We start from the raw sequence: 15,020 nt of genomic DNA on the forward strand, positions 1-15,020 counted from the left end.
CAGACCCAACTTCTGTTGCTTGATATCTCACGAACTCAGAATATTTATTAGGATCGTTTTTATTAATTTTTATATCCAGAACAGGCTTCCTTACATTTGCATATTCAATATGAACTAAAGTAGCTGCTTTTTTTGCAATACTTTCACATTCAGCGACAATCACACCAACAGGCTGATCGTAGTATTTAACTTCACCATTGCAGAATAATTCTTCGTCTCGTAAGTTGAATTTATTAGGGGCTGGTATGAAACTATTAACACCTGGAATGTCTGCTGCTGAGTAGAATGCTATAACACCAGGTTCACTCTGCAATCCAAGAGATACCGTACAAACTATATATAAAATTTTATTCAATATACAAGTTATGAGATGCATTTTTTTTTATTTATTAGCAATCCGTTACATCGAAGCTTACTTGCTAACTTACCAAAGCTATTGAGGGATCGATTTTACGTATAGTGCCAAGTGGTATTTTAGCAAGAACAAACGCCAGGAAAACTTCCCCCGGAAGAGATGGAGTATCGTCAACATATTTTGCTTCTCCGGCGCATTGTATCTAAAATAAAATAAAAATAAAGTTAAAACACATACAAAAGAAATTATATGATTTAATTTTTTCAAAGCTTATTCTTTTACACCCATTTTGCGAGCTTAGATTTGAACTGTGCACTACTATAATCACCAGTATTCACATTAATTATATTTACCAAGCCATCAATTTTTGGTATAGGTTCATTGACAGGCCAGACTGTAGGATTAGTCTCAAACACCTGAAGACTTTTTGACACCGGTCTGGCATCTCTAAGCTTGATGGCTCCAGAGCAGTAAATTGGATTTAGGATGTGCGGAGGACATATCTCCAAAAGACCCTGAAATCAAGTAAATTTGTTTGCATGCAACGTATTTTATGTCCTTAAACCTAATATCTTAGATATTAGGTTTAAGGACTTTACAATGAATTATTGTTAAATAATTGTTAAAGAACATTGTAAAGTCAACATCTCCTGATGATGCTCCGGTTTCGGAGCGAAACGTGCGTAGAGGGTATATTGCCGAAGATCTGTTTGGTGTGGGGTATAAGGATTGAAGAAATTATAAATTGCACCACACAGATTCTCATGCTTCTGTTGTTGTTTTTGAGAATAAATGTCCTTAAACCTAATATCTATGATATTAGGTTTAAGGACATTTATTCTCAAAAGAAACAGTTTCACTCAATGAGAAATTAAAATTAACATAAAAGAAGTTGTAATATCTAGTTAGTGTGATACAAAACTAGCAGCTTAAACTAATAACAGCTTTTAGTGGTAAAATAAATTATTTTTGAACGATTTAAAAGATTTCTTGCAAAAAAAGTTAAAAAAGGTAGACTATTGAATAGTAGTGCACCCTCAACCTGTATAGTTTTACTGCCATACTTAGTTCTAGTCTTGGGTCATCTTAATTTATGCCTATTTCCTGTATTTAGATGTGATTTAGTTTTAAAAGTAGCTAAGTAGTATGCATTGGCTAAGGGAAAGTATTGGATAGAAGCAGGCGTTACTTTGCGGAAATCCATGATATATTATCAAAATTAAGCTTAATTTGCTATACTCCGCGAAAAGCATGAGAATCTGTGTGGTGCAATTTATAATTTCTTCAATCCTTATACCCCACACCAAACAGATCTTCGGCAATATACCCTCTACGCACGTTTCGCTCCGAAACCGGAGCATCATCAGGAGATGTTGACTTTACAATGTTCTTTAACAATTATTTAACAATAATTCATTGTAAAGTCAACATCTGATGATGCTCCGGTTTCGGAGCGAAACGTGCGTAGAGGGTATATTGCCGAAGATCTGTTTGGTGTGGGGTATAAGGATTGAAGAAATTATAAATTGCACCACACAGATTCTCATGCTTTTCGCGGAGTATAGCAAATTAAGCTTAATTTTGATAATATAAGGGAAAGTATGTTATTTTTTTTAAAAGTTCTTTAGTTGGATAACGATAATTTAGTTAGAAAATGGAACCAAATGTTGTTAAAATATATCAACTGGAAGCACAACGGCTCTAGCAATGCGGCCGTCGTTAATCACATAAAATTAATAATAAAAAAAAAATACCTTATAGAACAACCCCAAGGACACTTGTAACTTATACACCACTGGCGGATCAAGCAGATTATCGACAAACATGAGCTCCTTCTTCAATACATCTACTGCTGATAACAGAGTTTCATTCGTAAAAAGAACTTTGCCCTTTAAATACAGTTCCGTTTCATAAGCACGGGTAATCGTTGAAGAGAGACCACTGAATACTATTCTGCTGTTAATAACTGTGTGTTTTTCATCCAGTTTGTAGAGAAATCCGGCGTGGACTAAAGCATGGGCGTTCTGGGAACGTGGCATTATCTGGAATACGAATAATGGAATTAGCCGATAACTACTAGTAGTTTTTTATTCTCTACAAGTTAGCCCTTGACTGCAATATCACCTGGTCGTTGCTGCAGTCTAAGATGGGCTGACCTATTAGAATACCCAAAATGGATTTCCTCGCGAAATCGTATTGGAACTCTAAATCGCTTAGTAGCACGTCTTTGACGGCCGTAGCTAACCGACGAAGCCACATAAAATGAAGATATTATAGATTCCCAAATTTGGATCCGAGAACTTTCACTCATACGACCACAGCGCACCTCTGGCCAGGAAGGTCATCAAAAATAAAAAAAAATACACACAACAATTTTTTTATTAAAATACGTAAGTGATTTTAACATTGATCACTTTATTCTTAGATAAAATAGACGCCTCTAAAACGGCTAAAGAAAATTGTGCTTAATCACTATTTATGCAACTGTAATGTAATAAGGACCAAATTAAGCGTTTAGCATTCCGGTACGATGACACGTAGAAACCGATTAGGGGTATTGGCTTTATATAACTTTCAGCCCCTAATAGTCACTACCGTGATTTAAAGGACGAACTTGTAGTTTAGTAAAAAAAATTGAATAAGAAGTTTTGCTTACCTTAAATGTAGCAATTTTATTTTCTTTGCTTAAAGGTGGTAGCAGGACGTTGAGAATAATTTTACCAGCCATATTTTCCAGTAGGAATTCTTGCATTGTTAATACTTTTTTTTGTTCAGGGCCTGTCACTATGAACAATATGCAATTATTAGACACCTGGCGGTACCCCGCGACTTCGTCCGCTTGCTTTGGCGATTATTTGTTTCGTTACTATCTTTAGTCTGTACCGCATCGCTATTCCCCATCTCCAGGTATAACCTTCTTCGTTTGCTCTTACTTATATGAAATTGATATGAAAACTACTACCTTCCTTATTGAACGAAAAATATATTTATTCATATTCGCGTAATTGAATACCAATCATTCTCTTTTTCTCTAACTAAATAGCAACATCTACTAACGAAAATATACACCTCAGACAACGTGAAAACATTCAACCATCATGGCATAACAAGGTTTGTATAGCACTAGTTAATTTAATAAAAGTGGAAAATCGCAGCATTCAAAGCATTGTATTCTGCAGATAGGCATAAATTACCGCTAGAAAATTTACTTTTGAAGTGTTACGGACAAAATTACGGAACCTGTACGTTATTAATTATACTTTCATAGTAAAGTGCTAAATCGTTGTTTCTCTCACGATGTTTTAATAACTTACTTATAGTCACCTCTGCACCAACAGTTTCAAAAAGAAGAAATATATCAGACTTAAAATCTGAATGTTGATTCTTCAGAAATAAATTGCCAGCCACGGTGGCCAACTAAAAAAGAAAAAAAATAACTTGCATTTATTTAAAACCAAAAAGGTCTATGTGTAACTGATTCACAATGAACTAAATACCTATGTAAGTTAATATAATTAATTTTATTACATACTAAAGCTGACATTCAGTGTGCTTTAAAAACACTATCCTGCCTGTCTGCTGATCTCGATCCTATTTTCGAGGGACGCGATATTTTTTTTAATATTGTGTTATGAATATTTACAATATATATATAATTATACAAATATTTAAAGAAGGTCTAGTAAAACCAAATTGTCAAACTTAAACTAAGCATTATAAAACTAATTTTGAAGATAAAGTTACTCTATTTTACCCTTTTTCAGTAGTAATAAGTTGGGTTTCTGACAATAAGTCAAATTCTTTGTTTAGAAAAAATGTGGAAGTTATAAAACATATTGTACACAATATAAATGCAAAGATTTCGTGTTTCACACATATTTTGTCGTTCACATCGTTGTCCAAATATTAAGATTAATAATAAAAACTTATTTCAATAGGTAATTAGATAAATCATGTCAAATATTTTTGTTCACTTACACAATTCCTTGATAGAATAAAATTAGTTTTGTAAGAGCCATCTTACAAAACTCTTCAATGCTGGTTTAAATTTTTAAGTGATAAAATGTACTGTACATTTTATGGTAATAAGTAAAATTATTATAATTATTGAAAAAATGATATATGCTTACGTTTCTGACAGTTACATGAGCAACTTTCTCTATATGATCATGCAATACGTCAAGATACCTGAAACCTTCGTTTTTTGATAATTTTTTAAATATGTGTAGCACTTCAACTAATGTGGTTCCTCCTCCAAGAACTAGGTTTTGGTCTATATAATAACCTTGAAGCTCTAATACGCTGCTGATATCTATTAATAGCTTGGGATACTCCAATATTGGATATACTCCTGAAAAAAACATAAATACTTTTAAGATACAGATAAATATCCAGACACTGGAAAATATTCAGGTTTATCAGACAAAAAAATTCCAGTTGCGGGAATGTAACCCACAGCCTTGGACTCAGAAAGAAGGGTCACTGACCACTGCGCCAATCGAATGCCAAATGCGGATGTTACAATAACTTAATTAGAAACTCAGAAGTTTCGCTGTTAAAAGGTCTACGGTATACAATTTGTATCTACGTTTCCGATATGTATTAGCGCTAAGATGTAATAAGCCTTCCCGGCAAATGTGTTTCCTACCACGGTTACCTTGAGTACCTTCAAATCAAGAGTGAATATTTTCTAGACAAGCGTACTGTAATCTAGTAACATGCATGTCTGTCAAGCCAACCTATTGTTAAAAATTAACATAATTTTAAGGGTTTTGTTCCCACCTAGCTACCCGTCACTACACAAGCTTCTCTACGAGCTATCCTGATCCTCTCCTCGTTAGCGCGGGAGCCTCAGCAATCGATTGGAGGAGGGTCCGGTAGACGTCTGCAGGGCTAGCACAGGCAGGACAAAAATTATATCCCCCGACTATATAATTAATGTGTACACCTGCTAAAGCGCGGAAACAGGGAACAGGAGAAGTTTAACCTCGTTTATTATTACACATATATTATTTGGATCCTTTACCCGGGGATATAATTGTCTCCTAGCCATGCTATCTGTGCTGGGACAACGGGTTCCGGGCGTCTAACAAAGCCAACAAGAGCGACATGCTATTGTGTTTTATAGTTTGGGTATATACCCACATAAACTCCATCCTGACCAAGGGTCGGAGGCAGCAATACAGTTATCCCACGACGCCAAAAAAAAGGGTTCTCTATTACTAAGTCCCCGCTTTCCGTTCGTCTGTCACCAGCTTGTATCATGGACCGTGATATTTAGACAGGTGGTATTTCACAGATTATGTATTTCTGTTGTCGCTTTTATAAATATTTAAGAGGGTAAGGAAACCTTGGCGTGCTAGTTCCACTCGCTCTTGGCCGGCTCCATGTATAACTTTGCAAATGAAAGTGTTGTTGCATGAGTCCACGCTTGTTTGCCAATAAAGAATATTCTCTAAGAGTTGTTGTTTTCTACATACCTTTTCCTGTGTTTCCGTTAACTAGCATATAAGATCCCGTGCCTTTTTCCTGCCATAGATTAAATACATCGATAAGGGTATTTACTCTGTACCAGTCTCTATCGTCGCTGAGTTTTATATACAGTACTTCTTTTTTGGGAACGATACACCAATCGGAATGTTCACATTTGAGTCCTGTACATAACTCCCCAGATTTCTTACATATTTTCAAATCTTCGATATCCAATATGTCAGTCGGCTTGGGAGCGTCTGAGGCGAATGTCTTGAACGCCTCTAATATAGGTCGGTATCCTGTACATCTGCATAAGTTGCTTCCCAGCGCATGCTCTATTTCTCGCATTGTGCGTGGTTTTTCTTTCAAATAACTAAAAAGTTAAGTCAAATGCATGACACATTATTTGTTACCATGTGTATTTTAAACGTTAAATTAAAATTCACTTTCAATAACCTAATGTATACTGCGGTATGAATATAATTACTTGATCTATAATCAACTGACTTTTTAAGTAAACTAATCCACCGACCCATACCAAAGCCCATATCAAAGCCTGGTGGGGTTTTTTATATTTTTTTTTATATGTTTTGCACTCAGTTATCTTCTGACATGTTGTCAAAGTTTTGCGAGTTTTGCTCTAAATAGGTGCCAGCTCACGATTGTCGTGATATGGTTATGCTACTTTTTTTTCCCCCTTTTACTTCACCTTCTCCTTATGCGTGAGTGGCGCTGTCTTCAGTAGCCCTGAGTACTCCATCAAATGTTGGGTTAGCGTGGTGGGCTTTAAGCACCCAGCAGTGGGAAGTTAAAACTATACGATATGAAGAGATTAACGGAGGTCAAACAGTCAGAACAGTGCTGCCGAGAGATTATACTTATCTACTAGATGGAATTATGAGCTTACGTGAAATCGACATAGAATGGATAATATTCTAGACCTTCAAGTTACAAAATTTTTTTTTTTTATGAATAAATTGTAATAGAATTTTATTTCCTGATGCAGTTAACAAAACTTTGTAGGAAACAGACAAAATGGACTTAAGTGGCTGATTAGTGGCTAATCTGTGAAATTCGGTACTTAAACTTCAGTTCAATCGAACAAATATTCGGAGGCAGATCTAAAAGTTCTTAAATAATTATTAGTCATAAAAGTATACCTTAACTTCGGTTTCGAATATAACTCACGATTTAACCATTTTATTAAGCAAATACAATCCCAATTCTCCTCTTAGAATGTTATGGTTTTGGCCGTTATCAATCACGCTCTTCAAGTGCGGATTGCTAGACTTCACATCTTTGAAAAAGTTACGTGGACTCTCAGGCATGCGGATTTCCTCACTACGTTTTGCTATACCGTTAAAGCAAGTAATTTTTAAATTTCTTAAATTATGAACTAAAAGTTAAAGATGCGTGCAGGGTATCGAACTCGGTAATCCTTAACTGGAGACTGAAGCTCTTACCACTAGGCACAAGGCTGTCACTAGAATCATACCTGTATATATTCATGATCATGCCCGGCGAGCAGTAGCCACACTGAGAGCCGCCTTTCGCCGCCAGCGTGGTCTGCAGCGGGTGGTACCCGTCCAGTCGGTTCCCCACCTTCTCTATGGTCGTGATCTCCCAGTCCTTGCATGATGTTATTGAGACCATGCACTGAAATAAATTTAAACATTAAAAAAACTATATTTCATCTATCTTTTGTCTACTTTATTTTATCTATGTTATTTAAAGACAAAAATCATTTTAGCGTTAGTCTCCTAAAAACTCGAAACTGGCCGACTGATTAAATAGCTAGTTAAATTGGATGCGTATTACATTTTATGTACAACCATGAAAAGCAATAAATATAAGAATAAGTAGAAGTTATTAAGAAGACAAACTAAACAATATAAGCCTACACCGTCGATCCGTCTTTCTATCAGCTGCTTCCTAAACAGAAACCGTAATATAGACTGTATATTACTATTGCGGTGCGGTGATAGCAGCACGCACTTTCAACTTTTCTAAGTTACGTGCGTTTTAAGTAATTAAAAATATCATCTGCTTCGACAATGAAGGAAAACATCGTGAGAAAATCTACATGCCTGAGAGTTCTACATAGTGTTCTAAAATCTTAGGTGTTAAACCTCATATGCCTGTAACTATACCGGCAATTATACACTTCAGACACAGTAACGTTGCTTAGCGGCAGAAATAAGCATGGCGGCACAACTTCCCCGGCAAGCGCTGCTACAAATCATTGGTACAGGTCCAACTCACGTCAAGCAGTTTTTTTTTGGAGCGCGCTAATGTTTTAAACTACCAGTCGAATTTAAAAAAAACTACAAATAAAATTTTGCGCCCGCTTGCGTCATGGTGGGTCTATTGTACAGAATAGCAAAGGAAAGTTTGTATGGGAAAAATGTATTTATTAATAGCCTTAGTGTAGAAAATTTGCACGCTCGCAATCGAGGAGTCATTTTGAAGTATCAAAATTCTTGAATTTCTTAAAATGTATCTTATTTATATTGAATTAAATTTTGAATTTGTCTTAATAAATAAAAGCAGATGTACAGTATTTGGGATAATAAAAATTGGCCTATTTTACTTTAGCGATACAGACTTTAATACTCGAAAACGAGTCTATTGCGAGCAAGCAAATCTTGTACAAAAGTTATAGAAATTTGGATTTCATTCATAAATCTTATCCGGTAATGCAATAATTAGCCTCGATATGAATTTGCGTTGCATTATTTTACAGTACTGTCTTGCTAATAAATCAACGCAATTGTGTGCAATTAAGCATGCAATAGCGATTACCGTGAAACCAACAAAAAAAAAAAAGAAAGTGTATCACAATAATTAATACCTACATAATAAACTTAATGTAAATTAGTTTATTATGTAGGTACTAATTATTACTACATAGTAAATTTATGATATTCTAGCTGTTGCCCGCGACTTCGTCTGAGTTTGATTTTGTTTTTTGATGTGGCATTAAATTTAGTTGTAGTCGTAAAAAAAAATTAAAGTATTCAGTATCGCTAAGCTTCAAATGAAGAGTTATGTCCTCTATCTCCAACCACAATCAGATCTACACAAAGTTTGGGTAAAATAAAAACACATATAATAACCTCTATAGTACAAAAATAATTATTTAAATCGGTTATAATTTGTCAGAAAGGAACCGAGCTTAATGAGCTCTCCCAAAGGAACCGAGCTTAATGTCGGGATAAAAAGTATCCTATATTACTTCTAACACTTCCAAGAATATGTGTACTAAGTTTCATGAGGATCGGTTAAGTAATTTTTGCGTGAAAGCGTAACAAACTTACATTGACATTTATAATATTAGTAGGGAATCACCGCATATCCCTTTAAGCGGTGATTTCAATTTCAAATTATTGAGCACAATACATACATGCTACATTTTTAATATAATATTTCTTTAATTAAATAAAATAATTTTATGAATTTTAAAAACATAATAAGACGTCGTATGGTACGGAAATCGATTTTACTCGGGATGCTAAAAAATTAAAAAATAATTAAAGAATAAAAGCATTACTGTATGAAGTATTTTTTAATATTTTGTTAAATTCATTGTAATTGTCAGTGTTTCTAATAAAATCTATATGATGGTTAAATACTTTTATAGACATTGCGTATTGAATTTGCTTGTGGAGTGCAGTGAGTGGATTTTAATATGGGGCACTTAATTTATTTTTAGTTTACTTTAATTTAAAAAAAATACTAATAAACGTGATTTTCGCAGTTTCGTATCTTTGGGGAATCCTACCGAATTTATGCCTTGAGGTTTTTCTCCATGGCACTTGACGGCACTGACGATGCAGGAGCCGCAACCTGCTTCTAAACATTTGTATTTGGTGCCGCGGAGCTCCAGGTGACGACGGAGATAGTCCAGGAGAGTTGTGGAGGATCTCTCCTCGGAACCAACTGAAAGCAAAGTAAACGTATGCTTTATTTAAGTACCAACTGTTGCCTGCGGGAACGGTACATTTTCCCGGAATAAAAAGCAGCCTATTTGTTAATCATTATAACATTTCGACATTCCAAAATTCAGTCAAATTGATTCAGTGGTTTCTGCGTGAAAACGTAACAAACGTCCACCCATACAAACTTTCGCATTTATAATATTAGTTGGATCATCATCAAAATTCAAAATCCATTTATTTCCCTTCAGCCTAGTTTATAAGCACTTTTGGAGCGTCAAGTCCGTCTGTTTGTAGTGACTCAACCACCAGTTTGGAAGGCAGATTCTACTGAAAGGAATTTATTTATTTAGAATTTTACAATTTAAAAATCTTTAGAATTTTCTACCTTATGAGAGATGCGAGTGGCCTGCTTGTTGTTAAAAAATTCATCAATAGTATACAGTAACCACGATTTATTTAATGTGTTCTAACTGTTTTAGATTATGTATTTGCTGTGCACACATTACCTTAGGAGTTGTATTATAAAAGCATGTACTCAATCTCTCAAATTGCTAACGTACGTTTCGCAAACGATGTGCAGATGTCACTTATCTATCATCATCATCACCAGTCCATCAACGTGCCCCTATTGGGTAGAGGTCTCCTTTCTCAGAGGGTTTAATGTTGTATTAGGGCAGTTAAAATTAATCGGGTAACGTATAGTATGTAGGCCGTGGAATCAAGTCCCGCAAATGTAAAATGTTTGTGTGATAAACATGAATGTGTTTCAGGGACTGGGTGTTTATCTGTAATTATTCATTACTTATCTTAGTACCCATAAAAAAAGCTACGCTGACTTTGAGGCTAGATGACGATGTGTGTACTGTCGTAATATATTTATTTATTGTTCATGTTTATTATTTATTAGTATTGCATGTCTCAGTAATTAGACACCACACTGATCAAGTTCTAGATGCCATCGTACCTAAAGGGTAGATAATAGGCACAACTAGACCAGACCAGTAGCCTTAGTACAAGTAGTATGGTAATATAATAAGTAGTATGGTATAATACTTTAACGGCGGGGTGTAATTTATCTTATTTGCATTGTATTATAGCTCAAAGTTGCCGACAATTCTGTAGCTTGGGATTTTGACAAAGATAGTTGAACTTAAATCAGAAGAACTGGATTTACAACTCATTTGGACATTGGGTACATTTTACTTTCTTCATTTGTGTATTTCACTAATGTTTGTTGTACCACCTACTTATTTCTTATAACATTTTCTTGTATGCCTTTGGTTGCCTGGAAGAGATCGCTATTTAGCGTAAGGCCGCCAAATTATACGTTCTACCTTATTGTGCTGTTGTATTTGTATCTCTGTAAATTTTCTCTGTGGTGTACAATTAAAGTGTATTCATTCATTCATTCATACTTTGGCGATACAGAGTTTATAGCGATCGATTGCAAGGAAGCAAATCTTGAAATAAAGCTACGGTATAAGATATGCATTGTGTCAACGCTTTCTAATCGAAACGATATCACGTCAAAGTAAAATGAATCATACAGACTTGTTTCAGTGTCGCTAATCCTACCAGCTCTATTTTTTTCCACCCAGAACCACTGCGCCAAAGAAATCATCGAATTAAAATAATTGTAATACACACCCGAATGTTTAACACCATTAACTGAAAAATTAACTCTGTCCATGACCACGCCTTAAGTTAAACTAAACTCAGAACTATCGGTCAATAAACACGCATACCTACTATTTGTGTGGTCTTGCATACATTATACGATATTTTTATAATTCCTTGTAAGTAACGGAAGTAAAATTAATGAGTAAACTTATAGCTGCATGCAAAAATAAATAATATGGCCGAGCGCGAGTTGGACTCGCATATATTAAAATGTTCCGTAGCAATAGAGAGCAAAGAAATTATAAATTACACCATACAGATTCTCCTGCTTTATTGACAGCTGATTTGCGCAGTGGGCAGCGACCCAGCTTTCTGAGTCCAAAGCCGTGAGTTCAATTCCCACATCTGGAAAATGTTTGTGTGATGAATAATCTTCATAAATACTTACAATACACAGAGTATTTATGTACATTATTCATAAAAATATTCATCAGTCCTCTTAGTACCCATAACGCAAGCTTAATTTGCTATTTTCTTAAGGATCCCCAATTTTTTTTTAAATTAAATTATAGCCTATACTTCTGCTATTACCGCGATAAACTGTAAGATGATGTTAAAAAAAGCAATCTGCTTAGGTTGTCACCTTCTCTTTTGAGTAGAATCTTCTTCGAGGAAACCGGCGGAACCAAAATGGCGGAAAATATGTTCTTCACAACTCCCTGACTAGTGCCGGTGCTTCAAATTTTTAGTTTCATTTTATGTAAATTTTATGTAAAGAATTCAATTCAATCCTAGTAAATACCGGAAACATTCGCAATCGTAGTTCAATTACATTAATTTTACATAACGGCTATACATCCTTAATTTATAAGCAGTATACTCAGTATGATGCCTTATTTATTTAAAACTAGCTGATGCCCGCGACTTCGTTCGCGTTGATTTACATATTTTAAAGATCTCTGGAAAAGTTATTAATTTCCAAAATAACAACATAGGCTACCTGTCTCAAAACGAAAGAACCGTCTGTGCAGAACGTTAAAATATAGATCGAAAATACCTATATGTTATATGGTACTATATGGTGGAGACATAAAAAATAGCAACAAAATAAAAATACATGTTTTAGCTTGTCGATATTATTTTTTATAGTTATTGATATTAGTTTGTTTATTTAAAAGTAAGTTATTATAACTACAAAAACTACAGTACTTTCATTAATTCCTATAATTACCAAATGAGCACAAATACCTAATTCGAACGACAAGATCATATAAGTCGACAGCGCTGGGCACTCAACATATACCCAAGCCGGAAAATAGATGGGTAATAGATTTGGGAGGGAAGAGGTTTGCCGACTGCCGACCACGGTCCCGATTACTGTCCCATACTAACAACTAGTAATACTTACCTAGTCGTAAAACTTGAGTCGAAATAGTAGGTATTTAGTTGCCTGTTATACGGAGAGATATGTAACCAAGAAAACTGCTAGTCTCATAATCACCGTGGCATTATCATGTACCAAGTAAAATAATAGTAGGTACATAGCTAGTACCTACTTTTATTTTACTTGGTATATTGAGTTAGTAAGTTGTATTTTTTTTTAGTTGATACATACATACATTAATACACACATACACACATACACGCACACACACACACTCACATATACATACACACAGGAACAAATTGTTTTCTCGGGATAAATACTAGCCTTATTTACTTTTAAAATCCTCAACCATGCCTTTCCAAAAATCACGTCAATTAAACTTCATAAATATGTAAATGTAAAAGTAGTATACTAATATATCACAGGAGCTGCTTGTTTTTCTGCGATAAAAAGTAACCTTTGTCACTTTTAAGGTATCACAAAACCTAAAATTTAAAACTCCGTTTCACGGATTTTGAAAGAAAAATGCGGAATAAATGGCGATATTATCCAGTAGGAGCTGTTTGCTTTTCCGGGATAAACAGAAGGCTATAAGATATTCCAGACTATATTGTATGTCTCTGCCAAATATCAGCCAAATCGGTTCATTCGTTGTGGCGTTAAAGCATAACAAACATCCATACATCCATACATACATCCATCCATCCTCACAAACTTTCGCTTTAAAATGTCAGTAGGATGGTACGGATGCATTCGATCGGGGTCCCATATGCCTTGCGACTTGCTGTTATCTGTTAAGAGTTATGTCCTTTATCTCCGACAATATATTATCAGATCTTCATTTAAATAAGACAATATATGCTTGATAGTATACACTTTCAAATAAAAAAATTATTAAAATCGGTTCAAATTTAACGGAGCTATGAAGTAAAATGTATGAAACATTTTTGATTACCGGATGCCAGCACCTTCTGTGAGGAATTTCTGACATTCCACCACCAGAAATCAAACAAACAGCCACAAAAAAACACTTAAAAGTCAAATTAGGAAGTCTCAGAAATTAAATAGTTTTATCTTTTATTGGTTGGAGTCAAAGATGCTCAAAAAGTAAAGTTTCATAATGTCAAATATATTGGTTCAGACGTTTGGGCTATAGGTTGTATACCATTCAGCCAGGACCAAATGTTTTTGTAAGTTCTGAAGATAGATAAAAGAAGACAAGATGGAAAAATGATATTACTGGATATAACTGGGCAGGCGCGTTGTTTTGTTACACTTTTCTTTTTTTACGTACTTTTTATGGCGTGCATAAAATGCGTGTATAAAAGTATTCATTCGTTCATTCATTCAAGTACCTAACTGTCTAGTTCAGTACAAGTAGAAATAGCGGAAGAGAAGAAATAGTGGCAGAAGTAATGGTTAAACTGTACCATCTAGAGACTTTTGTGACACATACATAGTAGTAAAGGTACCAGGGCTTCAGGCTGCCTTTTTGTTATTGCGATTCCAGGTTCGTAACAACATGCTATAAGTGAAGTTTAAGAGATTAAACAGTTCCATAATTGCCACACAAAATAGCAGCGCGGCAGTCTGCGGAATGTACCTACCGCTTAGTGTATAAAAGTATCAACTAGCAAAATTATTAGCAGCTGGATCAACATAATTATTAGGTACCAAGTGTATGAGCAACATACAATAACAGCATAACTTTTTTTTTAATTTCAATTTTATTTCATCAATAAAAAAAGTTTCAAGGACGGTTGATCGGTTGTAAAAAATATGCCTAAATCAAAATAAGCAGTTATTCTTTAAGCTTGAAGAATACATGCTTTGCCGTTCCCACGTAACGTGGGATAAACATGCCTATGTCGGTAGGGTAGACAAAAGATATATTATTCGTATGCGATTGAAACTATCCAAGGAGGATGGAGTCCGCAAGCAACCACCGAGGAATCTTTAGGAGTATTGAGCTGGAATTGTGATATTCTCGATATTAAGTAATGGTACTGCGTCAAGGTCACTGGTACTGGAAGCATGCGAGGTCTGGAGCGACATGACTACATAGTTCCTCAACCAGCATCAATAACAGTGCACTGCTGGACTAAGGGCTTCTCTCGAATCACCACTCTGGGCAGACGGGTTGGTCATCGCAGTTGATGGCAGAAGTAGCACAAATGACACTGCTGCCCGATCTCTGTTGTATTCCCTAAGTTGCCTCGTACGACACCCGCGGGAAGGAAAGGAACGG

The 15,020-nt window shown here is 35.1% G+C and overlaps 2 protein-coding genes across 2 annotated transcripts in view; one reads left to right on the forward strand and one right to left on the reverse strand.

Moving 5' to 3' along the window:
• Positions 1-15,020, reverse strand: part of LOC120631672 (xanthine dehydrogenase-like) — a 169,171-nt gene that overhangs the window by 103,418 nt on the left and 50,733 nt on the right. Inside the window, exons 6-9 of the mRNA XM_039901340.1 lie at positions 9,609-9,766; positions 7,323-7,483; positions 5,836-6,200; positions 4,482-4,706 (exon numbers count right to left, since the gene is read on the reverse strand). Coding sequence (XP_039757274.1) covers positions 4,482-4,706; positions 5,836-6,200; positions 7,323-7,483; positions 9,609-9,766 — 909 coding nt within the window. The remainder of the gene's footprint in view (positions 1-4,481; positions 4,707-5,835; positions 6,201-7,322; positions 7,484-9,608; positions 9,767-15,020) is intronic.
• The window catches only part of LOC120631675 (indole-3-acetaldehyde oxidase-like), a 57,418-nt gene that overhangs the window by 34,752 nt on the left and 7,646 nt on the right, over positions 1-15,020 (forward strand). The gene's annotated exons all lie outside the window — the stretch shown is intronic.

The sequence above is a fragment of the Pararge aegeria genome, chromosome 18, assembly GCF_905163445.1.
Source record: "Pararge aegeria chromosome 18, ilParAegt1.1, whole genome shotgun sequence".
In the NCBI taxonomy this organism is placed as follows: Eukaryota; Metazoa; Arthropoda; class Insecta; order Lepidoptera; family Nymphalidae; genus Pararge; species Pararge aegeria.